At 62.2% G+C, this 26,972-nt stretch overlaps 1 protein-coding gene across 5 annotated transcripts in view; it reads left to right on the plus strand.

Annotated features, from left to right (window-relative positions):
• The window catches only part of TSNARE1 (t-SNARE domain containing 1), a 117,970-nt gene extending 101,467 nt beyond the window's left edge, over positions 1-16,503 (plus strand). For 3 of the 5 annotated variants that reach the window (XM_061438446.1, XM_061438449.1, XM_061438450.1), the window contains 2 exons: positions 6,240-6,346; positions 16,374-16,503. In XM_061438446.1, coding sequence (XP_061294430.1) covers positions 6,240-6,335 — 96 coding nt within the window. In that variant the 3' untranslated portion in view covers positions 6,336-6,346; positions 16,374-16,503. Of the gene's footprint in view, positions 1-6,239; positions 6,347-9,650; positions 9,694-16,373 lie in introns of all 5 variants that reach the window. The other 2 variants (XR_009740709.1, XM_061438451.1) reach the window with 1 other exon arrangement.
• The last annotated feature ends 10,469 nt before the right edge of the window (positions 16,504-26,972 follow it).

Genomic DNA, 26,972 nt, shown 5'->3' on the forward strand with positions numbered 1-26,972 from the left:
AGAGATTACGGGCCCACCGTTCGTTTAAGGTCGGTAACTCAACTTTCACCATTCTCCTCGCTGGTGCGCCATCACCCTTCTCTGGGCTTCGTGCTCCCCAGGGCCTCGAGGACAGCCCCCACATTCCCTGCAGCCGGTGTCGGGGGTGGGGACAGAGTGCGTGTTGGTCCCACTGAGTCCCAAGCTGGCATCTGATGCCCAAGTGCCCTGGCCCCTCCTCACCTGCCCCTCCCTCCTTCCTCCCTGCTCCCTCCTCCCCCGCAGAGCCCCTGGCTGCTGGAGATGGGGGAGTCCAGGGCCCTGAGCCCTTCTGGCCTACTCATCAGGGGACGGTAAGCCCAGAAGGACCCAGAGGGCCGGGCTGCGGTCTCAGCACACGTGGGTCCTGGAGGAGGCTCGGGCTTCATTGAGCACCTGCTGTGCGTGGGTGGGCCCTGCTGGCCTGGGACACCTGGGATAGGGGCAGCTCTTGAACTGGGGGCTGAGAGGACAGAGAAACGAGCCCTGCTGGTCCCGAAGGGGTGCACACACGCTGGCTGGAAGGGGCTTCGAAAGGTGTGAGCCGCCGTGAGCTTTACAGGGGTCGCGGCCTCCCTGGGCAGCTGGGGCTCCACCCTGAGCTCTGCTCTGATCCTCTGCTGCTGCGCCCTTCACCGGGCCTGAAGCCCCAGAGCTCAGGCGCTCAGATGACTCCTCCAGACAGCAGCCTGGTCCCTGGGGGTGGGGAGGGGCCTGGGGCTGCGGGGCTCCAAGTCAGCGCCCTCCCCTCCTCGGGGGCCCTGCTTGTCGGGGCCGTGGGAGCTGGGGCCTCGCTTCTCACAGTGGCTGCACCCCTCCGCAGCCCCAGGGGTTCCTCCCCTCGCTCTGCTCAGGCTGGCCCACCCCGGACAACTAACCCCAGCCTTGCCGCCTCACCCTTGCTGCCTCTCCCGAGCTACACACTCTGGATCTTCGTTCTCGTGGGTAAGGGGCAGGCAGAGGGTGGCAGCTCTGTGAGCCCGTTGGACCGACCGGCCAGTGTCCACCTTCGCTCGCCATGGACACGAGCCTGAGGCGGCCTGAGGGTGTGTCCACAGAGCCCGTCCCTGGACCCCGAGGCTGGGATGCTCCTCTTGCTCATCCTGCTTCCGCTGAATCCTGCCAACCTTGGGGCAGGGTCGTGGTCACCTTCAACAGCTATAGCCAGAAGGAGGCAAGTTTTGAGCAGAGGGAAGCAGGGCCGGGGACCCCAGAGACAGCTCCTGGTGCACCTAGGGAGCACCTGGGCAGACATCCTGGAGGTGGTGATGCTGGAGGTGGGTTTTAAAGAGTGAGTTGTTCTCTGAGTGAAGCACTGCAGAGGGAGGGGTTCATAGGAAGGCCCTGTGGAGGGGGGCTGTCTGAGCAAGCCCCCTTCCCAGATCATCATGTGGTCACCCCCTCCCACAGGGTGAGTGGGCTGGGCCAGGCCAGGGCGGGGCAGGACGGCAGTGGTGGGGTGGGGTGGGGTGGAAGCTGCAGCTTCACTGAAGCTGTGGGAAGCCAGCCGGTGTCCCGAGCCGGGGCGGGGAGGTGCAGCCCTCCCCAGCCAGGGAATTAATTCAACAATTACTGCACCAGGACTGCTTCTGACCCCACGCGGCCAACACTAATTGGGCCCCAATCAAGAGCCTAATTCAGGTTAATTGGCTCCCTGCTGCCAGCCCCCATCAGACTCCTTCAGCGTGGGGCTGCCGTTTAAGAGTGATTCATCAGCTGACACTGACAGCCGGGGCACCCGGGGCATAGGGAGCCAGGCAGGGGCAGGCGGGGAGGCAGGGCGGGGGTCCCCCTACCGGCCTCACTTGTCCCGTCCCCACAGCATGCTCTCCTGCTCCTTCCCTCCTGTGTGGTCTCTGGGCAGCTCTGTCCCCAACCATTACTGAGGGGTGTGGGCGAACTGCACTTCCCAAGCCTCAGTGTTTTCACCTCTGAAATGGGTGTGCTTGGGCCCCTTGCAGGGCTGTCCTGAGGGTCATTGTCAGCATGCAGCACCCAGCACCTCTCTGAGGGGACTGAGGCAGCAGCCACCAGGAAGGGGCTGCTCTGTGTCTTGGGAGCCTCTGTGTGGAGTCTATTCCCCAGGGGCCTCATGACTGCCTTGTGGGAACAGGCCCCAGACGAAGGATGAGGGCTCTGGGCAGCCCACCACCCTTGCTCCAGATGGTGACCTCTGGTGCTGGCTGCCCGGACGTGCCCAGTGCAGAGCTCTCCACCTCCGGAGGCATCCATAGCCCTGTGAGCATCCTTGTTGAGGCCACCCCCTCCTGTGTAGGATGTGATGGACTTAAGGGACCTGCGGCCTCACTGGCCTTTGACCCCCATGTCCTAGGCCCGGCTCCTGGAGGGGGGCAGGAACAGGGCCCGAGGGCGCCCAGGGCAGTGAGGGCATCAGTGAGCAGGGGGGAGGTGCTTTTGTGGGGTGCCCAAGGCGGGCCTGGATAAGGCCCAAGATGCTGCTGGACCCACGAGCTTTGTGTCTGAAGGCCTCTGGCAACTGGGGTGCAGCTGCTCCCCGGGGTCGGCGGGGGAGATGGGTCAGGGCCTGGCCTGTGGTCAGTGCGGGCTGCCATAACAGACCCTACAGATGGGCAGCGGAAACAGTGGACATTTACAGTCTCGAGACTCTGGAGACCGGAAGTGCGAGATCAGGATGTCGGCATGGCCGGCTACTTCTGCCACCGGAGAGGGACTCCGCTCCAGGCCTCCCTCTTGGGCTGCAGGTGGCCGTCCGCGTGTTCACACGGCCTTCTCCCCATGGAGCTGGTCAGAGGACCCTGCTCTCACCCGGTGGCCTCCGTGAAAGCCCGTCTCCTGTTTAGGCCCCGCTCTGAGGTCCTGGATAAGGTTCAGCATCTCTCTCGGGGTCTCTCTCGGGAACTCAGCTTAGCCTGTAACCCTGGGCCTCCTAGGTCTGTGTCCTGGGGTCCCTGCAGCAGGGGGCCAGGGCGGTGCCTACAGTGTGGGGTTATGAGAGCTTGGTGTGGACGAGGGTGCCCCCCGCCCCCCGCCCAGCTTGGAGAGTAGGGGCTCGGGGCCCTAGGCCCCTATGATCCTTCCCACAGCCTCTGCCTGGGTCCCTGGGCTCCTCCTGCCTTTAAAAATGGCTCTAGCTCCACGCAAAAAAGATGCGCCAGTTCTTAGCACCTTGAGGGGCCCTTCAAGGCCCGTCTTCCTTGTCGGACACAGTGGTGTTAACAGGAAATCTCATCATGCCTCCTTAAGGACGTCTCCTCCACGCTTTACTGGAAGGTCATGGATGCGGTCAGGACATCTCCATTGGGAGCCGGAAAGGTCAGCCCATCAGTCGAGGTTGTGTCCAGGCTTCCTGCTCCCCGGAGCTCCGGGAGGGGCTCTCGTCTCACCGGCTGCTCCTGGGGGAGACCAGTGTGGCCTCTGTCCCTGGGCCAGCCCAGCCCCACAGAAGCCGCCTCCATCCCTGCGGGTGAGGGTGCAGGTGCCCGGGGCTGAGCAGAGGCTAGGGGGTGGCGGGGCTCTGCCTTGTGCCATGGGAGGGGGCCCCAGGGGCCGGGACTACAGAGCATGTCATCAAAGCCTGCCTCTGCTCCTCCATCTGTCTTTACCTGAGCATCTGGCGGCCCCCGGCCTACCTGTCATCGCCTGCCCGCCTCTTCCCCTTGAAGTTGGAGGAGAAGCCCAGCATGGTTCACTGCGGGGAGAGGAGGGACAAGAAGGGGCGGGCCTGGTGGAGGCTGGCAGGGCTAGCAGGGCCTGGGGAGGCTGCCTGCCGACCCGTTCCCCCGGTGGCCTGTCCTGCTGCTCTTGGGCCACTCTCCCTGCAGCCAGGCCCCTGGGCTGCTGGCGTGGCTCCAGTTCCACTGCCTCCCTCCCCTAGCTCTGTGTGACGTGGCGGTGAGGTGTGGAGGGTGGACAAAGGGGGACCAGGGAGGCTCAGGCCTGGCATAGATCATACCCACGCAGGTGCTCAGCTGCTGTCCAGCTCGAGGTCAGCCTGAGGGTCCCGGGAAGGCTGACCCGGGCCGGGCCGGGCACGGATGCTCCTGCCGGTGGCGAGCATGAGGCCAGGCTGATCCCAACTGGGCTGTACCTGAGCCACGTGGATGGAAGAGCTGGGACAGCGGCTTGCTGTGACCGCCTGGAGCCTGGGAGGCGGGCAGTGTGCCCCAGCCACACACAGTCAGGTCGTGGAAGCCAGCGCTGCCCAACCCTGGCAGCTGTGTTTCTCATGGACATCCAGATTCCCGCAGATGGTCCCCATCCATGCTTGTGTGGGGGCCCAGGCGTGCGAGGGGTGCTGAGAGCTCACAGGGCCCGTCGGCCCTTCTGTGGGGGATGTGGAGCATACACACAGGCCTGCCACAGGCACCGGGTTGGAATCCTGACTGCAGCTCGTGAGCTGGCGGCTCTTTGTCTGCAGACGTGTTGACAGGACCCGCCGGTCAGTGTTGGGGAGGGGCTGAGTCCAGGCAGTCCGTGGGGGACCCTGGGCACTCACAAGTTTTCAAAAGGGGGGCTGTCCTGCTGCACTTGGACAGCGGGCCCTGTCCAGGGTCCTGAGGGGCCCTGGCTTGGAGACCCTTTCCCTCAGAGCCCTCCCTGCCAGGAGGGCTGTGGGTTTCCGACCTCCCCCACCCCCAGCTCTGGGCTCCCTGAAGGCTGTGTTTGATTCATTCTGGCCCCTCCCCCACACAGCTGGCATGCCAGGGCAGCAGTGTGACTTGTGAAAGCTGGGAAGCGGGGCAGAGAGGCTGAACCGCAGATGAGCACACCATTTCTGAGGCCGGGGCAGGTCACTTAACCTCTCTGAGCCAAGTGCTGGCCCAGGATATGGCATGACAGTACTTGTCCACAGGCCTGGGAGGCAGGGCTGTTCTGATGATGGCTGGTCTTCAGCTGGAGTAACACTGAGGCAGTGAAGATGGGGATGGGGTTGGTCATCCATCCGTCATCCAGCAGATCTGAGACACCGCCCTGAAGCAGAGTTCAGTCCTGCCTACTCCAGGGACCCCGCCTACCCTGTCCCTGCCAGGCTCTTCCCTTCCCCACAGCTGAGTCAGCTTTCCACTGTAATGTCCACTGTAGAGACCAGAGCCACCTTGCAAGAGTGGAAGGGCAGAAAGGTGGATAGATGGGTGGATTGTTGTGTGTGTGTGTGTGTGATCACGTTGCTGGAGGGGTGGAGGGGTGGGGGGATGGATGAGTGGATAGGAATGGGTGTGTGGACTGGCAGGCAGGTGGGTCATTGGAATGAATGGATGAGTGATGGATGGAACAGTGGAAGGAGTGCAATAATGAATGGATGAATGCAGGGCAAGCCCCAACATCCGCTTGATGGCTCAGGTGAGCTGTTGGGGGATTCATCCTTGACCTCTTTCCCTTCTCTTGAGTAGCCCGTCACAGCCAGGTTCTGAGGGTCCCCCTCCTGGTCTTGCCCCCATCCTCTCAGATTCCCCTTCTGCTTGAGGCCTTTGTCTTTCCAGGGATCGGTCTTCCTTCTCCTCCCCATCCTCCTAGTTACTTCCTAAGTCACTAACTCTTGTGAAGTTGGAGGGCTTGTCACCAACCCTCTTGAACTGCTTGGTGACCTCCCAGGCTATTCTAAGCTCTCGCTTTGCACCAGGTTCCACCTTGGTCCCTTACCTCCCACCGGCTGGTGTGCCTGGGGAGTCACACCCCCTGCGCTCAGGACCTGGAGAGTTAGAACCCTCCCTGACGAGTTCTCCAGCACCGATCTGTGTGTCTTCCCGCCCTGAGGCCTTTGATGGTGTGCCCGCAAGTTGTAAATTTATAGTGACCACAACAACATACAGGAATAAGAAAAGTGTCTGGGAAGGACTTTGTGGCTGGCATTGTCAGACTCCATGGCATGTACTTGCCATGCGTCATCTTTTGAAGTCTTCCAAGTGGCTCCTGGAGTCCACGGCATCATCTTATACTTGCAGAAGAATCCAAGGTCCCAGGAAGGGGCGTGGCTAAGGAGGAGGGCAAACCAGGAGCCACTCCCAAGCCTGGCTGCCTCTGGAGCTGCCGGCGCCTCACTGGCTCTCCTGCCTCCTTTCCAGGGCCAACCCAGAGCGGCTCTTGGATGAGTATGTGCCATCTGTCCCCTGCAAGGGACAAGGTCTGTGTGGGCCTTGGCCTCGGGTGGGCCCAGCCCCCTGCAGTCACAGGCCCAGTGTCCCCCAGGATGGGAGGCCAGGCGCCCAACACACGACAGCAGCCTCTGTCTCTCTGTCCAGCTCCAGAGACGCAAGGTCAAGTGCTTCCTCCTGGCGGCTGGTGTCACCATCCTGCTGGTCATCGTCCTCATCGTCGCCACCTCAGTCCGAAAGTGATGCCGCCCCGGGTAGGTGCCATCCCTGCCCCCACGCCACCCATCTGATCTCCTTTGACCCACCCCCATCCACCACCCACCACTTATCCATCCACTCGTCTCCCCATCTCTGGTCCACCCACCCGTCCACTTATCCATCCGTTCATCCTCCGATGTGTCAGCCATGGCTGGGCCCTGCTGACCAGTGGTGAACAAGGCAGAGGGCAGCCCATGTGCCTGGAGCTCACAGCCCAGGGCAGGGTCTCCTGAAGACCCCTGTGTAAGCACTGACTTCCAGAAGGTCACGACTGACTAGTCCCCTGGGATGGTGTTGAGCAGAGTCAGGCAGCAGACCCTCCCTGGAGCTTCAGAGGGTCTAAGGCCCTGCTGGCCCTTGATTTTGGGTCCTGGCCTCCAGAGCTGGGACAAAACCCCACCCCATCTGTGGTCATCTGTGACGGCAGCTCCAGGTGTCACCCTTAGGGGCGACACGCCTGCTACTTAGGTCATTCTGCTCACAATGGTGGGACGGTCATCATCAGCACCATCCAGCAGGGGAGACTGAGGCCGACGGTCGTATGCAGGGCGCTGCCATGTCCCAGGCTGGGCTCCATCACCGGAGGTGAGGGTCCATGATGACGGGGCCTCCCGCACTCCTGGGTCCTGGGCGGGGACAGTACCTAGCGCTGAGGGACCAGCAGGGAGGGGCTTCCCTCCCCTCTCCACTCCTTCAGATTTCCCTACAGCCCTCCTTTGCTCAGACCTCCCAGACCTCCCACTTACCCTCCCGCCCCACCCTCCCCTGCACACCCAGCTGTGACCCCGCCCCAGGGCTGGGAAACCCGTCCCACTGCTAGAGGGAACCCAAGGATGCATCCTCGGGCCAGGCACACAGACCCCGCGGGAACAGCTGATCGGCCTGCAGTGAGCTCCCTGGCACGCAGACCCCGCGGGAACAGCTGATCCGCCTGCAGTGAGCTCCCTGGCTGGAGCGGCCTGACCACAGCTGTGCTTGTCCCCTGGGGAGACGGAAGGCGAGGCTGAGACGCAGGCCACATGGCCGGCCAGTAGCCCCTTAGTGGCCCGCGGGCTCAGGGGGCAGGAGGGGTCTCCAGCTCCTAGCAGCTTATAGACAGACAGTGGGGAGGGCCTGGGGCTGGGGCAGCTCAGACCCTGGTAGGACAAGCTGGGAGTCAGGCCCCAGGCCACCTGGAGGGGGGCCCAGGGGTGTGGGTGTCCCTGGGCACTGTGGGACCGGAGGAGCCCTGAGCCCATCCCTGTAGGGACACCTCATCTCTGGCGCATCACCAAGCCAGGAGATACCCCAGCCCGCTGTGCTCAGGCACCCTCTGTGACCCGCAGGCCGTGCGGCAGGGGTCCCGGGACCTGGAGGCCCACCTGCTCTGGGCACAGCTTCTGCAGAGCTGTGGGGCTACCGTCTGCCTCTCTCTTGCTGCCGAGTTGCTCTGAGGACAAAGGCAGATAATGGCTAAATATAAACAGTACTTTGAGGAAGGAAAAGGCTCTGTTCAAACGCAGGGGGTTATTACTTCTGCAGAAAAAAACAGGCCTTGAGGGAGGGGCTCCCTGACACCCGCAGCCTCACGCGCCCGTTCTGTGTTTGTATGTCGGGCAAGGCCCTGCCCTCCAGGGGTCTCCCAAGGAGGGGTTGCGGCCCTACATCACCCCCGCCCCACTGTTCAGGCCACCCCCCAAGGGCCCCTGCCGGCTCCCGGGGCTGCGACTCCCCTAGGCTCAGTTCTTCCCAGCTGCCGAGGTTTGCAGGCCCCTCTGCCTGGTCCTTACAGGCTGGGGCTTGGGGGTGTGTGGGCGGGGCACGTCAGGACCTGGAACTCTCCAATGTGGAAGGAACCCCTATCTAGCTCAGCAGGCCTCGCTCACCTGTGAGCTCCTGCACTCAATTTACAGCAGGATGAGGGCTTGTCCAGGACCAGGGTCAGGGCTCAGAGTGTGAGCAGGGTCAGGGCTCAGAGTGTGAGCAGGGTCAGGACTCAGAGTGTGAGCGGGGTCAGGGTTCAGAGTGTGACCGGGGTCACGGCTCAGAGTGTGACTGGGGTCAGGACTCACTGTGTGACCGGGGTCAGGGCTCCGAGTGGGACCAGGGTCAGGGCTCAGAGTGTGACCAGGATCAGGCTCAGTGTGTGACCAGGGTCAGGGCTCAGTGTGTGACCGGGGTCAGGGCTCAGAGTGTGACCGGGGTCAGGGCTCAGTGTGTGACCGGGTCAGGGCTCAGATTGTGACCAGGGTCAGGGCTCAGAGTGGGACCAGGATCAAGCTCAGTGTGTGACCAGGGTCAAGGCTCAGTGTGTGACCGGATCAGGGCTCAGTGTGTGACCAGGGTCAGGGCTCAGAGTGGGACCAGGGTCAGGGCTCAGCATATGACCAGTTCAGGGCTCAGAGTGTGACTGGGATCAGCCTCATAGTGTGACCAGGGTCAGGACTCAGAGTGTGACTGGGTCGGCCTCATAGTGTGACGAGGCTATGGACCGAGTCTGTGGTCCGGGTTGAGCCTCCTTAGCCCTGGTAGGAACGTTGGATGACACAGGAGCAGAAGCAAGGGTGCCTGTCCTGGTCAAGCCCAGCTCCTGCCCCAGCTCCTCATCTCATATCCGACCCCCTTGCCTTTCTGGAAAGTGGTGTTTCCAGAAGTACCTCCAAGCCCAGTCGCTTTGAGCAGATCTGAGAGATGAAGGTTTGGGGTCAACCTTGGTTTTCAGGGATGCGATCCCAGAAGCCAGGCAGAGGAAGCTATGGTGACTCTGGGTCCCCAGCAAGGCCCAGGGCCCGGGCATGTACCCCTGTGATTTCTCGGGACGCGGGGCAGGGTGTCAGGCTGCAGGGGGGCTGGTTTCCCAGTGCCCAGTGCAACTGGCCGGCAGCAGGATTGCCCAGGTCTCGGCCGTGGCTCCTAAGGGGAAGGAGCTGGTGGAATCGGTAGGAGGAGTTGAGTCCTTGGATCTGGGGGGCTTCCCCGTCCCTCTGTCCTCCTGGGGACCCACAACTTCGGGCTTACACCCTCAGGGTCTCTTTTCATGTTTAACTGTGTTCTCTGTGGGTCTGTCTGTGTGTCCCTGTGGGCGCTCTGGGTCCCAAGTCTTGGTGCAGGATGGGGGAGTGCCTGGAGGAGGGAGCAGGGGGTCAGGGCAAGCGAGGGCTTGTCCTCGCCTGCCCCCGCTGGGGTCACAAGGCTGGGCCTCAACAAATAGGAAATTCCAGTATCTGGGCAACAATCCATGAAGCATTTTTCACAAGCATAAAAATTTAAGGGGCTCAATGGAGGCTCATAGCAAATCATGTTTTTTATGTTTTCTGAAAGCTGTGGAATATCAACTTTGAAGCCATTGATTTCCATTTGGGAAGTGAGTGGTGGGGTCTTCATCTCCAGGCTCCTCTGTGCACGTGTGTGTCTGCAGCTCTGTGTGCGTGTGCGCTTCTGTTTGCGTGTGTGTTGTGTGTGTTTCTGTGTGCACCTGCATGTGTGTCTGTGCATGCGCATGTGTGTCTCTGTGTGTACACGTGTGTCTGTGTACATGCGTGTGTGCATGTCTGTGTGCACGCGTGTCTCTGCATGCATGTATGTGTACACATGTATCTGTGTGTGCACGCGTGTGTCTGCATGCCTATGTATCTGTGTTCACGTGTGTCCCTTTGTGTACACGTGCATCTGTGTACATGCATCTCTGTGTGCATGCGTGTCTCTGTGTGCATGTATGTGTACACGTGTATCTGTGTGTGCATGCGTGTGTCTACATGCCTATGTATCTATGTTCACGTGTGTGTCTCTTTGTGTACACGTGTGTCTGTGTACATGCGTGTGCACGTGCATCTCTGTGTGCATGTGTGTCTCTCTGTGTGCATGTGTGTCTGTGTGTACACACGTGTATCTGTGTGTGTGTGTCTGCATGTGTGTGCACATGTGTGAGGTCAGGAGGGAGGGACAGACCCCCCCTTGAGCTGCCCACTCCCCCTCCCCAGAGGCTGCGGTGGTGGATGGAGCGTGGCGTCCGGGTGGGCAGGAGATGACTGTGCCCCATGCATAGGAGCTTTACATGGGAGAACCTCACTTAATCCTCACCACAGCTCCATGAAGGAGGTGCTGGTGTGTCCCCATTTTTCAGATGAGAAAACTGACACACGGAGAGATGAAGGGACTTACCCGGAGGGGATAGCACAGAGGGGTGAGCCTCCTGGGGTTGGGAGTGCCAGGAAAACACTGCCCAGAAGGCCAAGTGGCTGTCCAGGATCACAGAGCGGGAGTGTGGGGCCAGGCTGTAGCTCGGGTCTGCGCGACCCTGAGGTCTGGTGGTGTGGGGACTGCGGGTCGTCCACGTGGCCTGGGTGGTCAGTGGCGCTGTCCTCGGGGCATGCTCATGAAGGTGGCTCAGATGACCGCTCTAGGCTGAGCCTGCAAAAGGCCTGGTGGCCTGGTCATCTGCAGTCTGGTGACATTGGGCAGCCCTGCCCGCCCTGCCTCAGTGGTAAGCGTGCCTGCCGGGGGTGCTGGGAGGGCTCCCTGAAGGTCACGCGGCTCCCTGGGCATTTATGCATGGAAATCTCCTCCAGGGACCCAGCGCCCACCTCCCAGAGCCCCCGGTCAGCAGGCAGGGGGGCAGAGACCCCTGGGAGAGGCTGGGGGCAGCAGGAGGAGGGGAGGGGCTGTGGCCCCCATCATGGCCCAGATCTACGAAGGGTCATCCGTGTTGCCTCTGCAGTGACCGTGGGCATCAGCGGCGAAGGCCGCCGGATGTCCTGCTCAGAGGAGTCCCGCCCTCTGTGACAGTCTGTCTCCTCACCACGCCGTCACCTTCGCAATGGTGTTACTATTGTCACGAGTCTGCTCTTGTTCATGGAGACAGGACACTCAGCTGGCCTTTCTCTCTGATGTTCCCGTGTGGCCCTCCAGCCAGCAGGGCCAGGCCTTGTCCTCCCGGTCACCTCGGACAGGACACACGGGCACAAGTCCCAGCAGCCCAGAGGTCGGTGATGCCTCTGTCTGATTCAGTAAACACCCCCGCCCCTGCCAGTTGGAAGCAGACCCAGCACTGCTCCCTCAGGGGAGAGGCAGGCCCCTGAGGTGCTGACCTGTCAGGAGCAGAGTGGAAGCTGGAAGGGGCACAGGTCTGCAGGGAGGGCTTCCTGGAGGAGGTGGTTCTTGAGAGCTGAGGATTGAGAGGTGGGGATGGGGTCCTCCATCAAACAAGAAGGTGGGCACTCGGGGCTGAGAGCAGGGACAGGCAAAGGCCTGCGGTCACTGTGGGTGGAGCACGGCAGCAAAAGCCAGGCCAGGCCGCGTTCAGGAGGCCCCCAGGCTTCCTGGGGCCACTTGTCAGAAGCAGTGTTCGCTCCCAGCAGGCCCCCTTCCCCTTGCATGTGATGGCCCCACCCCTCAGCACCCCCAGGCTGGGCAGAAGGCCACCTGAGGAGGGCTGGCCCAGCCAGCCGGTGGGAACGCCCTCCACCAGGACAAAGGTGGAAAAGAACAGAAGCACGCCAGTGCCAGCGGCCGCACAGAAGTGAGAAGACGGGAGGCCTGATGGACGGTGTGGTGGCGTTTGCCGGCCGCTAGGCAGGGGCGAGGTGGAATGGCCTGGAGCCTTTCGAGTCCCAGCCACCCCAGGTGCCCACGGGGACGCGCAGGCTTCCTCTCCTGCAAGCTGGCCGCCGACCTGCCTGACCACACACCTCCCCAGAAGCAGGAGTTCGGGTTCCCTGATGACTCCTGTAACCCAGGCTGGGAACCTTGCTCAGACCCCAGCCCCAGGCCTTTGTTCCCATCATGGGGGGTAGGGGCGTTTGAGGCCTGTGTGCCCAGCTCCTGGGGAGGCGGCCATGGCCCTCCGTGTCCCTGGGGCAAGCCCCCGCCCTCACCGTCCCCTTCTCCCCGACCCCCTCCCTTCCCCAGCTGGCACTGGCCTCAGATTTGGTTCTGTGACTCCGGGCTCTGGGGCCGCACCTGTCCAGGGGTCACACTGTCCCTGGAGTGACCACTGGACACACAGAATCCCAGGCTGTGCCAGGGCCCTAGGCCCTCAGCAACATCAGGACGGGAGTGGGGGTACCTGATGATGCCAGCCGGGGGCCCTCTGAGCAGGGGGAAGGCGAAGCTCGGCACCACCCTCATCCCCCATGCCCACCTTGACCTCAGGGTCAGGCCACTGAGCCATCCAGTCCTGTGTCCACTGTGATGACCCCACTCACCAGGCGGCAGGAGGACACATTGCCTGAGGCCAAGGGTTGGGCGAAAGCGTGTCTGTGCGGTGGCATAGCCCTGGGTTTGGGTCCCACCTGCCATCTCCACCTGGGGCAGAGGGCAGGTCCCCAGCTCCATGCAGCTTTGGTATCAGACCTGTGAGAGGGGATAGTCCCCGCCCCGACATAGGGCTGCGCGGTCACGGGTGCTCCTGCAGGAGCCCCGTCAATCAGCCCAGCAGGGCGGGTGAGGGCCTGGCCACTTTCCTTCCCTTGCTTCTCCAGAGCCACGCAGGAGGCGGCCGGTGGGGTCCTGCCCTTGCGGACCCCCTGAGAGGAGGGCTCCAGGCCCCACTTGCAGGGCAGGCACTTGGAAGGGAGCCGCCAGGCCTGACAGAGGAGAGAGGGCTTCACTGCAGAACGAGGACTTCAGGGGGCCAGGGGGAGCCCCTGGGCCAAAGTCTATGAAGCAAGCATTCTGAGGGTCAGCTGCGTTTCACAAGACGCCCCACCCCGCCCCCTGACTGTTTCCCTGCTTAAAGCTAGCAGTTTTGCTTCTGGGTACTTCTCAGTAATTGCAATAATAAATTGAATAATTAAGCTAAATCCACAGAAGAGAATTAAGTATTAATTTCTAATAAGCTATTCAGACAGGGTCACTAGGGAGGACCAGCAGACTGTATCTGCGCTGGGCGCTCTCCTGCCCAGCCCCCGAGCTCTCCCTGCCAGGGCAGGGCTAACCCACATGTAGCCTCGGTCCAGGGGGCAATGGTCACTGTGCTGTCAGTTGGCCTGTCAGTCGGCCAGCAGGCACACGAGACTGGCATCAGGCCCAGCAGTGGAGGAGGATGCCCAGGGGTCTGGGCCTGGGTCCCCATGGCAGCTGAAGTTGCCCGCCACCAAGGGGGTGGGCGCATCACTGGCAGAGTGGTGAGTGGATGAGAAATGACTCGTCTGAGGGACATTGACAGTGACCTGAGGGATGGGAGCCAAGCCCAGTCCCTGTGGTGCCTGCACCTTGAGAAGGCTTCTCACCATCACCCCATAGCCCAGGGAGCTCACGGGTGATCTGAGCCCCAGACAGTCAAAGGACGGTGCTCCAGACGGACCCTAGGGCAGCCTGCTCCCACTCTGAGCCCTGAGCCTGGTCACACTCAGAGCCCTGAGCCTGGTCACACTCTGAGCCCTGACCCTGGTCACACTCTGAGCCCTGACCCTGGTCACGCCCTGAGCCCTGACCCTGGTCACACTCTGAGGCCTGACCCTGGTCACGCCCTGAGCCCTGACCCTGGTCCCACCCTGAGCCCTGACCCTGGTCACACTCTGGGGCCTGACCCTGGTCACGCCCTGAGCCCTGACCCTGGTCCCACCCTGAGCCCTGACCCTGGTCACCCTCTGAGGCCTGACCCTGGTCACGCCCTGAGCCCTGACCCTGGTCCCACCCTGAGCCCTGACCCTGGTCCCACTCTGAGGCCTGACCCTGGTCCCGCCCTGAGCCCTGACCCTGGTCCCGCCCTGAGCCCTGACCCTGGTCACACTCTGAGGCCTGACCCTGGTCACGCCCTGAGCCCTGACCCTGGTCACGCCCTGAGCCCTGACCCTGGTCCCGCCCTGAGCCCTGACCCTGGTCACACTCAGAGCCTTGACCCTGGTCACACCCTGAGCCCTGACCCTGGTCCTGCTCTGGTCATGTGATGGACCTGACTCTGAACCTGATCCTGGCTGTAGACCCGGCCCTGACCCTGCTCTTAAGAGATGAGAAAGCACGGGGCAGGCACAGTGTGTCTGCTACATGAAGTTGATGGTGAGGTGGGGAACGTGGTCAGTGCAGGTTATGGGTCTAAATCAATCAAGGGTCCCTGAGACCCCGGGGGTGTTTGGAGCCGGGCACCATCTTGATGGGATGGGGGTGTGTGAAGCCCCTGTGGCCCCCAAGGTGACGCCACCCTGAGGAGATGGGGACTGAGGAGTTTGGCCGGGGCAGGAAAAGGGTGCAGCAGAGATGGGGGCAGGGCAGGGCTGCGGGTTGTGCGAAGCCCGGAAAGACGGCCCCCTCCAGCCCCAGCACCCTGAGAGCCAGTCTCCGCACCATGGACCTGTGGGTGCCCTCCTGGAGGCCCTGTGGACCCCAGCCCGGGGGAGATCCCAGTGCCGGGGGCTCAGCCCTGCAGCCGTGGCCTGTCCCCAGCACCTTTCAGATCCCGTCAGCGTCCCATCTGTTCAGACCCAAAGGTCTGCTCCATAGCCTCGCGTCAGAACCATGTGCTGAGGCTCCGCCTGCAGAGCACGGGGCAGCAGGCGGGGCACTTGGGGTGGGGGCCGCGTGCTGGGTGCGGGGGGCCCCACGTGAGTCCATTCATGCAGGTGGAGACGCACCTGCAGAGGGCCAGATGGGGTCTGCACAGGCCTGGGGGCTGGGGTCGGCAGGGGCGTGCTGAGTCTTCACCATCCTGCCAGCCAGAGCCTGTGCCCAGGCTTCCAGGAAGGGCTAAGCCAGCTTGGGGGTGCCAGCTGACTGTAGCCCCATTTTACTAACCAGGAGATGGAGCTTAGAGGCCCAGGCCTGCAGCTGGCTCTCGGGATGGGGTCTCCTGTGAAGCTGGCATTGAGAGGGCCTCCTGGGAGGGACCCCGGGGAGGAGGTGACAGGCTTGAAGGGGGCTGCAGGGACAGGAAGGCAGGAGAGGCCACAGAGGAGGCACGCAGGTGCCGGGGGCTCTCTGGTGGGGGCTGAGGCAGGCACAGCTCTGAAGAGTGCCCATGTGGGCTGAGCCTCGGTCACCCTTTTAGGCCTGTGTCTGGGGGCGCATTGGGGAGCGACTGCTGCTCTCCTCCCTGCCCTCCCCTTCCTGGCACTCAGCATACCCTCTGGGAGGAAGGTAGGCAAGCTTGCCCAGCAGGGAGGGAAGCATAGGCCAGCGGCGGTTCCTTGTGGTCCTCAGGTTTGCTGCTGGGCCCTGGCTGGGGCAGAGGGGCTGTGGGGAGGCGAGGGAGGTGGCACGCACCTGGAGACCACGTGCAAGGGGTGTGCGGGCCGGCGGGGGTCCCGTTCCTCAGGGCCTTTTCAGGGGCCTGGCCTGTGCCCGCCATGGCGGGCTGTGATTTTCAACATGCGCTCTGGGGCCTCCTTAAGAGGCGCCGTTTGAGGAGCTGCCCTTCACCCGCTGGCTCGTGGCTCCAGGATGGTGCGGGGGGCCCCCAGCCTGTGCAGACGCACGTGGCCGCAGTCCTTGTGGTTCCGAGGAGGACATGTGGGCGGCGCTGCAGGAGAGGAGGAGGATGGGCGGTCAGCGGGGCCCTCGGGGCTGCAGGGGCCGGCCAGCTGTGACATTCCGGGAAGGGAGAGGCCGGGGGCCAGGAGGCGCCGAGGACAGCTCCTGGCGTGTGGCTTTGGAGGCAGGAGAGAGCAGGGCAGCCAGGCTGGACTCGCGGGTGACGACGGGCTGGACAGGGGTGGAGGGAGGGCAGTGAGGTCTGGGGAAGCCTGACCTGGGCCAGGGTGGGGGTGGTCCACGCCGGCACTGCGGCCACGGTGGCTCCCCTCCCGGGACCTCTGCCTTCTCACCTGCGAGATGGAGGCTGGTCGCCAGGGCCCACGCTCCTTGCCACCTTGTGACTCACTGCCCAGCGTCTTGCCCCCAGGATCGCAGGGACAGGGACCCCAGCTCCAACAGCCCTGCCCAAGGGAAGGCCCTCGGCTCCCCAAGGAGGCTGGCGTGTTGGGGACACCCAGGCCTGGGAGCCAGCAGGACCCCTCGCCCGCCGTTGGCTCCCGGGCCTCCTCCCTGACTGCTCTTGCCGCAGCTGAGCCGGGCTCTCGCCAGGAGCTGACGGAGCCTCTTGTGTTGCAGGCTGATGCTGTCGCCTGGCCTGCATGGACCCGCAGAGCTTTGCACCTGCCTGCCACGTGCCGACCCCCTGCCTCTGTGCCGGCCCCTGGCTGAGCCGCCCAATAAACTGCCATCATAGCCAGCTACAGGACCACTGGTCTCCATCTGTCATCTGTCAGCAGGAGGCAGCTTCTGGCTCTGGGACCCCAGAGATGGAGCCTGGGCTGCGTTGGGTGGGAGGGGTGGCGGGGGTGTGTGTGAGTGTGTGAGTGTGTGGGTGAGATGGCTGCGTGGGCAGGAAATGCAAGATGGGGGTGGGCCTCCACCAACCGTGGAAGCCCAGCCCGGCCGCGGCTGGCCCCGTCCTCCCCAAGGACCAGTGGGCAGCCCACCACCCTGTTCCCCCATGCAGCTCTGCGGCCTCTCCAGCTCCCGAAGTGATGTCACAGCTTTTCTGCTTCTGGGCACGCGGCCAGGGGCTGGGCACGGAGAATAGGGTCCCAGGTGGGAAGAGCCCAGCCCAGGTTGCCCGTGGGTCCCCCTCTTCTGCAGGAGTGAGGCGTGGGGGAGGCATTCCTACCCAGGAGGGGCTGGAGCCAGAGAGGCCACTGGGAGTGCATGGCCTCTGCAGGTAGAAGAGGGCGGGAGACGCCCCCGCCCGCCGTGGAGAGGGCGTGCAGGCAGACCCCAACCCCTCTCTGCAGGACTCAGCGTTGCCCTTCCCAGGCCCCCATAGAGCTCAGGACCTTGTGGGCTGGGGGCTGCACACACCAGGCCCCAGGACAGGCAGAGTCCATGGCCTCAGAATTCCAGAAGGGTCTGCAGGAGGCTGCTTCCTGCTCAGCGGCCCCTCGTTCTCCAGCCCCCCATCCCCACCCCCCAGTCCGTCTTCTGCTGCAGAGGGTCTGAAGCATTCCGGACCCTGGCTGCTTTGCCCCAAAGACAGCTTCAGGTTGAACGATCCTGCGAAGCTCTGCATTTCTTGACACTTTCTTCCCCAAGGCCTGGGAAATGCGACCCTGCGGCAGTGTGGGCACGGCGGCAAGACAGGCTTGAGGGGCGAGGTGGTGGGCAGACCCCTGGGTGGGGGCGGCAGCTGCATCCTCAGCTTTGCAGCCATGGGGCCGCTGGCTTCTCGGGCCCAGGGTGTCTGGAGGAGGTGTCGGCCACAAATTGGATTTTACACCTCCGGCCGCAGGTGCGAGGCCTTGGGCCTTCAGGAGCCAGGAGGGCGGCACATGTGAGTGCACAGCCCAGCTCTGCTGGCCAGGCCGGGGGTGGGCTGCAGAGGGGAGGCTCTTGAGGCAGGGCAGCCTGGGGTGGGGCAAGGCTGGGCGTCGGGGCAGAGGGGCAGGAGATGGCTGGCCAGTCCCCCGCGCCCCGCCTGGACGCCTGAGCACGGGGGACCCTGGCTTGCCTGCACAGACTCTGCATCTGCTCACTCTCGGCCACCAGACCCTGGAGTGTCTGGGGGTGAGGGGGTGTGGGAGGGGCTGCCGGGACCCCAGCACCCCCTGCCACCCCGCCAGCACCACTCGCTGACCCTGGGGGAGCAGGTGTTCTGGGGCGAGGCCTTGGCATGGACGGGCTGAGGGCAGCACAGGGCCAGGAGGAAGGCGCCCAGGGCAGGGCTGGTGGCAGCAGTGGCCACCACCTGGCTGGACTCCGAGCCTCCCTGCTGGAGAGTGACGCGTCAGGGTGACCTTGGGCTCCTGCTGTCTGGAGCAGCAGGGAGGTCGAGAGCCGGGCCAGCTGTCTGGGTGCAGACAGCGAGCAGCCGGCCAGCAGGTGTCCATCTGGTGCCTGCACAGAATGGGCCGGGGCCACTATGTCCGGCGGTACCCACTGTGCCCTCCTGGAGCCAGCGGGATGCGGGGAGCACCCCCACTCTGTCCCTTCCTCTCCTGGAAAGGCCCAGAGAGAGACCAGGCTCCCTGAAGTCCCACAGTACGCGGCAGCAGAGCCAGACTTGGAATCAGTCTCACGTCTCCAGGCCAGACACGAGTCACGGGAAGCCAGAGGCTGGCTGCACTGAACTTTCCTTCTGGGGAGCGTGTGGGTGCTGTGAAGAACCTGGCTTCGGCACCGAGTTGGTGTAAGAGAGGTATTTGTTCAACGTTGATCACAGCCCAGGGGCACTCATGGCTCCCTCCCCTGAGCCTCGGTTTCCTGTCTGTAGAATGGGACTGTTAGAGTCTCCAGTGGGAGGGTGACGGGAGCCAGGCCTGCACAAGGCCGGGGCTCAGGCTCCACCCTGTGCTGGCTGTGCCCTGCCTGCTCCCTGCTTGCTGCAGAAGCCTGAGAGGACCCTGTTGCGGGGACCCTCTGCCCAGGATCCGGACCCAGCACTTCAGGGCCCCTTGGACCCTGAGCCACAAACCTGCAAGAGCCCCTCGCTGAGCCAGCCTTGGGTGGGGGGCTGCATCCAAGGGGTCCTTCCACTCTGTGTGTACACTGTCAGCCACATACAATCTCAGCAACTCCTCCACTTCACAGGACACAACTCAGGCAGACAACCAAACACAACCAAACAAAACAGGACAAAAAGAAAGAGTGCCTTCCTCTCCCTAAGGGGATGTCCACCAGGCACCGTTGCTCTCAGATGTTTTCTAGCACTGTCGTGAAGCCATTGCCAAGTCCTGTGGTTTATGGACTCAGTAGGAAGCACAGCCTCCTCTAAGGCAGCCCGAGTGATACGCGGACGGGGCAGGCGGAGTAGAAAACCAGGAGGGGACTCATTAAATAGACAGCAGAGCGGGAGACTCAGCTAGTGTATGTAGTAGCTGTCATGACCGTGGAACAAAATAGCCCCTGACAGCACCACTGACCCTCCGGTTAGGCCGGGGCCCTGCAGGGACAGCTCGTCTCTGGTCCTGGTTTGGAATCACCCGCGGGTTCACTCAGCTGCAGGCCTGCCGGTCAGTGCCGGCTGTCGACTGGCATCTGAGCTTGGGTCGCCGGCCTCAAGCCAGCATGTGGCCTCTCCCTGTGGTCCGGGCTTCCGTGTGGCTGGCCACTGGTCCCAGGGAGCAGCCCCAGAGGGAGAGCCGGGCAGAAACGGCATCCTAGTCTGAGACCTCATCTCCGAAGTCACACAGCATCACTGGGACTGCAGTGAGCAAGGCTGAGCCCGCCAGGTTCATGGGCAGGGAGGGAGACATCACCTCTTGGGAAGAGCGGCAACGTGGCCGTCTCTGGAAAGTACACCCTGCCCCCATCCCCCTTCACTTCCTTCTTCGCTTGCTGTGCCGTGACTTCACTCTTCGTCAGAGTGAGGAGGGCCTGCCTGCCGTGGACGCCATGGGAACACACGCTGCTCTGGGACCTCGGCTCCGTCCTCTCTGCCCTGCCCCCACCCTCAATCGCCTGCCCTCGGCCACGGCTCCCATGTCCTCTCAGCCTGTTAACTCTGTGGCCCTGGACAGGTGGCCCTGTCAGCCTCACTGCAGCAGAGCCGGTGCTGAGACCGCCAGGTGAAGAGTCCTCCTTGGTGCCAGCTCAGGCAGACCCTGGGGTGGACACAGTGTGACCCCACGGGGGAGGTAACTTGGAGAGGCGTGACCTCCACAGGCTCCTGCAGATGCCCTGCCCCGCAGGAGTGCACCCCTCCTTATGGGCGCTGTTCCTGGAGGGGTCGTCCAGGGGCTGTTCATTGTGCTCAAGGCCAGCTGCTTCAGTCGACGGGGATACCTGTAAATCCTCTAGGCAACAGGCATTGCTTTGCTCTGAAAACAGTTTCTTGGTTGGAAGTAAGAAAGGCTCTGGAATAAGAAAGGCACTTCTCAACGAAGTGGCCACTTGTCTTGATTAGCTTAGAAACATCCAGCAGTCTTGCTAAGCTGTTCACGCATCTCTCTAGGCACTCTGCACCCACCTACCCACCCACCCACCCATCCATCCACCTACCTATCCATCTACCTATCCATCCACCCACCCATCCACCTATCCATCCATCCACCCATCCATCCACCTACCTATCCATCCACCCATCACCTACCTATCCATCTACCCACCCATCCATCCATCCACTCACCCATCCATCTACCTATCCATCCACCCATCCATCCACCCACCCATCCATTCATCCACACACCCATCCACCTATCTGTCCATCTACCCACCCATCCATCCATCCACTCACCCATCCACCTACCCATCCATCTATCCATCCATCCATCCACCTACATACCCATCCACCTATCCATCCAGCCACCCCATCCATCCATCCATCCACCTACCTACCTATCTATGCACCCATCCACCATCCACCCATCCATCCACCTATCCATCTACCCACCCATCCATCCATCCACTCACCCATCCACCTACCCATCCATCTATCCATCCATCCATCCACCTACCTACCCATCTATCCACCTACATACCTATCTATCTACCTACCTATCCATTTACCTATCTATCTATCCATCCATCCATCCACCCACCCATCCACCTATCCATTCAGCCACCCCATCCATCCATGCACCTACCTACCCATCTATGCACCCATCCACCATCCACCTACCTATCCTTCTATTCATCCATCCATCCATCCGTCTATCCACACACCCACCCACCCATCCACCTACCTATCCATCTATCCATCCATCCATCCATCCATCCATCCCCTCACCCATCCACCTACCTATCCATCTATCCATCCATCCATCCCCTCACCCATCCACCTACCTATCCATCTATCCACCCACCCATCCACCTATCCATCCACCCACCCATCTACCTGCCTGTCCATCTGTCCATCCATTCTTTCACCCATCCATCCCCTCAGCCATTACTCACCCACTTATTCTCTCGACAACTGCATGGTCCAAGCACTGCCCTCTCACCTGGGCTTGGCTCAGGAAGTAAACCAGCACCCCTGCCCACTGGAAGCCCCTAATGTGGAGGGAGATTCATCCATGTGACAGAGAAGCCCCAGCTTGCTGCGGGAAGCACGGGCAGAGGCGGAAGTACCTAGGAGCAAAGGTGGCCCAGAGCAGGTGGCCATGTGCTCTGGCTGGGGGCTAGGACAGTGTCCTGAGGAGGTGACCCCCAAGTGGCAGGCAGGGCAGGAACGTGTCCCCTCCCTCCAGTGCAGAGTCGCCAGGCCAATCAGCGCTGGAGACCCAGAGCCAACTTCGAGCTGAAGTTTTAGTTCTCCTTGAACCAAATCCCACTCCCTTCGCGGTGAATTTCCAATTTAAATACCCAAATTGTTTACTTGCTGAAATCAATTGACAAGGGACCAGCTTGTATTTGCGATTCAATTGACTATGATACACTGTATTACAATTACAGCTCGAATGGATTTCTTTTTAATTTATTTCCCCCTTAACGTTCTCCTCCACCGGTAATTCTGAGACTAATTGTCCTCGCAATCCTCCTCCTTAGCTGTGGAAGGATAGTGGATGGCTCCGGGCAGAGGCTGTGCTGGGCGCTGCCAGCCCCCAGGGCTCTGGCCCTGCAGGCTTCTGTCCCTTTCAGACTGCCCAGGCTGGGCCTGGAAGGTCCCACAAAAGGCTTCTCCTGTCATCGCCAGGATGGGAGCTCAGGATGGGGTGCCTGGGAGCCGGAAGGTGCTCCCGCCCCCTCCCTCCATCTTCAATGGCTTTGCTCCTGCTGGGTGCCCCTGAACAAACCTCTGTTCCCCTCTGGGCCTCAGTTTCCCCACCTGTGAGAGGCGCCCTCTCTCCCCACCTCTCCTCCCCCACTGTCCCCGGCCTCCTCCTTTCTAGTCCTGATGCACAGTCACAGGCTCCAAGGGGACCATCCACTCGGGTCTGTCCTGGGGCCAACTTGGGGTGCAGGTGGGCACCCCACCCGGCTTGCCAGGAGAGACATTGAAGCTCAGAGGGACCACGTGGGCTGTGAACTTGCCCAGTGTCCCCACCCCGGGCAGTGCTGGAGCAGGGGTTGGATCTTCTCCCACTGGGCCACCGCCCATCTGGGGACGCCTGCCTCTGCTTCCCCGGAGGCCTGCCAGGCGGGCTGCTGGGGCAGGGGGAGCCTCCCCAGAGCCCCTCATGCACTCTGTGCTGGTTGACTGAGCCTGAACACCTGCACCCAGCCCTCTCTGGAGGGAGCTTCCCCAGGTGCCCAGGCAGCCAGGTGGTGACCTGCTGGTAAGGCCAGCAGGGCCTGAGAGGCTGTCACCCCATGCTTAGTCACGCAGTCATGTCAGACTCTTTGTGACCCTGTAGACTATAGCCCTCCAGGCTCCTCTGTCCATGGGCTTCTCCAGGCAAGAATACTGCAGGGGGTTACCATTTCCTTCTCCAGGGGATCTTCTTGACCCAGGGATCAAACCCGCATTGGCGGTGGGGTCTTTACTGCTGGGGCACCTGGGAAGCTCCGTGACCCCTTGGCCACCCCCTTGAACATGCCAGCAGCCTCTGGGTGTGTGTGCGTGTGGCTGTGTGTCCATCCTCAGAGCCTGGCGCTGGGGCGTCCCGGCTCAGGCCCAGCCTGCCCGACTGGAGCCCCGAGCACCTAACTCCCTCCCTGTCCAGGCCTGTCTCTTACCTGTGATGTGTGGTGTGGATGAGGGGTGTCTGCGTGGCCTTTCACGGGTGACGGATGCTGTCTGACCCTCACCTGCGCGTGCAGCGGGGCCTAGTCCCCTGCCTGTGACAGACACGGAGCTAAGGCTGGGGGTCCAGATCTGGCCTCCGGCCCCAGCGTGCCCTCCGCCTCTGCCATCCTGGCGCTGGGGAGATGGACGGCTCCCAGGCCTCGAGCCGGTTTGTTTGGCCACCCTGGGAATGGAGGTAGGTGCCTGTAGATCAGGTCGCTGTGGAAACCCAGCCCGACAGCCCCATTCTGCACCGCCTCTGTGGAGAAATTCTCACACGATGGGGACTTGCTGCTCTTTTGGGGATATGTGAATCCTTGCAGAAGGCGGGACGCCGTTTCCATCAGGGAGCCACGTCTGTGAAAAGGAGAATCAGTAACAGAGAAGCGAGAAGGTGGGGTGGGGAGGAGCAAGCCACGCTGAGCTCGGCCCTGGGAGGTCAGCCGCACAGGCTTCCAGAAAGGTCGGGTGCAGAGGGTGCCCAGCCTGCCGCCGCGGACCTCACTGGAGCTGCCACCAGCCGGGGTGGCGGAGCCCCTGGGCTGGGCAATGAGCCGGATATGTGGGCCAGAGCGGCAGGGCCACAGCTGGGCGTGGGGCAGGCTTGTGCCCAGCCACCGGGGTCTCTCTCCCCAGATAGGCCGCCCTGAGGGAGACGGCACCCCCATCGCACACAAACCCCAGTGAAAAGCTCAGTCTCACTTTGGTGGGGGCCCACCCTCGCCTGGCCCTCTGCCTGCTGACCCCCTGGGAAAGAGGGTCAGTGTCATCTCAGTGCAGGTGGTCGGGGCCCGGCTGGGGGTCCTGGCATGGGCTCAGAGCCAGCTCTCACACGCCAGCCTGGGAAAGTCATTCTCAACCGTAGCATCCTTCTCTGTAAAATGGGAAGATAATACCTTTCTCTAAAAGTGTTGAGCAGCTGACATTGGCGCTTCGAGGAATGTACCTGATGAATGTGGCCCTGGGCCAGAGTGAGTGCCCTTCACGGGGGTAGGTATGAGACCCCAGGCCTGGGAGACTGGCAGAGGGGGCCCAGAGGCCTGCTCAGTGGGGATCAAAAGAGAATGCAAGGAAGGCCCCCCAGGGATGGGAGTGACCCAGCTCGCTTAGGACCGTGGAAGTCCTCCTAAGATCACACTTCGTTCCTGTGAGCTGGGCCCGGGAGGCCCCTTCTCTGCGCTTTCGCCCCAGGCTGGGGGTGGGGGTGGGGGTGGCGATGGCTCCCGAGGGGCACGCACAGTGCAGTGAGATGCCAGGGAGCCTGGATTCAATTCCACACCAGGTGTTATGTATGTGGCGCCCTGAGAACGCATTGATTCCTCAGGGTGACAGATCGGTTATGAATCGGGTAATAGACTAGCTTGTAAACGAAATATATTGGATCATGCAGACGGCTGGGCTGGGTGTCAGCTTGAGGGGAATGGGGCAGATTTATGAGCCTGGCAGGACTTGTTTCAGGCTGGGTAGCTGGGGCACCAGCTGTTCACCCAGCACCATTTCCACTCCTGGACTCACACCCGGGCCCCAGGGACCTGGGAGATTCCACGTCAGAGGGCTGTGTGTTCCAGGGACTTGCTGAGGGTCAGCTCACACCCAGCAGTCTGGTGGCACCATGATCCCACTGCCGGTGGGCAGGCCAGGATCAGAGAGGTCACGCGGCCTTCCCTGTGTCACACAGCGAAGGAGCAGACAAGGGCTTCAAAGCCAGGCTGACTTGTACCCCTCTCTCCTCCTGGTCAGCTCTTCTGAGCTAGGTGAGGGCGACATGCAGGAGTGGGGCCCCTCGTGGTGGAGGGTCCCAGCTCAGCCCCAGTGCTTGGTCTCTGTGACCTTGGCCTTGGCATATTTCAGATCAGAAGATGGACCCACACAGAGGGTCAGCGAGGAGAGACCCAGGAGCCGGGCTTGGCTTGTCTGAGGACCTCACTCCCAGAGACGCAAAGACTGGAGGCCCCTGGGGTCAGAGCTGGGGACAGGAAGTCGGGGGCGAGGCGGGTCACTGCCCCCTGCTGAGACGTCTCGGGTCACTTGGCTGACCGTGGCTGTTCCCCAGCTGTCTCCCCCGACCAACCTCCCCAAGGGCATGGAACCTTCTAGAGACAAGCAGAGCCAGCATGCAGGGAGGGGCTGAGTGCATGAATGGGGCGGGGGTCAGGGCAGGTCTCCAACTCTGGGATCGAGACCCGCCTGGGAGAGAAACAAGGGGTCAGCGTGACCATGGTCACGGTCGGAGTGGGACAAAGATCAGGGCTCACTCTGCGTCCGTGATTGCGGCCCAGAGCACAGCATGGAGACGGGATGCAGGGTCCTGGGGCACACAAGATCGGATTTCTAACCTCCTCGGTGCTTTTGCTCCACCTCTTAGCCGAATATATGACCGAGAATTTCGTGAGATGCACAGGACTTTCTGGATCTGCCCAGGCCCCTCTGAGACTAGAGCCCTGGGCCCCTTTCCCGGCTGAGGCCTGTGCCGCTGACGGAGGCCCCACGAGCATCTCTAATGAGCACCTCTGGTGGGGTGGGGGGTGCGGGGAGAGGAACGGGGGCCCATTCATCTCTCTTCCTGTCTCTCCCTACAGCTCCACCAGCTTTTAAGCGATCTTTATGGGGTTCAATTATTATATCTTCAATTGATATGAGTGATCTCAATGGTTCTTAATGTTCCATATTAAATCTCCAGTGTAAAATATCTTTAACGTTCAGCAGGAAGCCCCTAGTCATTGCCAGCAATGCCGCGGCGGCGGAGGCCTTGGCGGGGCCGTAGCCCCTTGGGGTGGCAGCTCGGCGTCCTCGCCCCTGGGTCCCCGTGTCAGGGCAGGGGACCCGCCCCGGCCCCGCAGCTGGAGGAGTCTGTGATGAGACCTTCAGGAAGAAACAGAGTCGAGGAGTGAAGTTAGGAGCAAAGCCATGGTGCTAGTTTTCTTGTTTCTGCTGTCACAAAGCCCCAGCTTGGCGACTAGACACAATGTCTGTTCGTTTGTTATGGCTCTGGGGGTCAGGAAGCCCTGATTCCTGAGCGAGTGGGTGTTAAGGGTCTGGCGTCCGGGCGCTGGCAGGGCTGGGTCCTCGGAGGCTCTGGGACGTTTGCTTGCATCTTCCAGCGCCGGCGGCCTGCACCCCTGGGCCTTTGTAGCATCAGTCTGTCTCTGCTCGCCGTCACCCTGGCTCCTGCCTTCACCATGCAGGCCCTTGTGATTACAGGTTGGGGTGCCGGGTAGCCGGGCAATCACCCTTTTGAGCCTCCCACACACAGCAGGCCGGGAGCTACCGTGGGGCAGGACCCACGAGACGCCCGCTGGGCCTGGGTGCGCAGCAGCGGGACAGCCTGCGGGTGGGGGCTCTGCCCTCTGGGTGAGGAGGCACCAGGGCTCCCCGTCCTGTCTCCCCCCTTCGTGGGCTGGGGCACTGACCCTTCCCTGGGCCCAGTGCCTGTGGCTAAGGGAAGCTTCCCTCCTGAGATTCCTGTGGCCCACGAGCGACCCCAAGATGGGCATGGAGGACCTCATCTTGGCAGCAGGCCCCGGACAGGCTCTGGCCCAGATGCCGCACACTCTGTCACCCCAGTGCCCTCTCATAGCCCTGCCCTGCTGCACACAGCCCTGCCCTCTCATGTTCCACTGGGGTGCAATCCCCTTGCACCCTTTTCCAAGGGGGAACTCCTGCTCATGCTTCAAGATGTGGTCTTGGTGTCTCCTCTTCCAGGAAGTCTCCCCAGATTGTGCCCACCCCACGCAGCTCCTCCCGCCCCTTGTAGGGGGTAGGGGGGTTGGTGGGGCTTCCTGTGAGCTCCAGCCCTTGCCCAAGCCTGCTTTCCCTGCCCGGAGCAGCTGCCTGACCTTTTCTGGGGTGGGGGTGCTTTACCTGGTCCAGGTGGGTGTTGCAGGCAAAGGGCATCCTGCTTGCACGGCCCCATTTTCTCACGTGTTATTGATACTTCCCATCACTCTCCGTCTTCTTGGAACAACTTCAGGGTTTATTGAATCTGGAAAGAAAGGAGTGGGAGAAGGAGAGAGCCATGTGCCTTGCACAAATCAGTGGTTCTGACAGTT

This window comes from Bos javanicus, chromosome 14 (genome assembly GCF_032452875.1).
Source record: "Bos javanicus breed banteng chromosome 14, ARS-OSU_banteng_1.0, whole genome shotgun sequence".
NCBI classification, from domain to species: domain Eukaryota; kingdom Metazoa; phylum Chordata; class Mammalia; order Artiodactyla; family Bovidae; genus Bos; species Bos javanicus.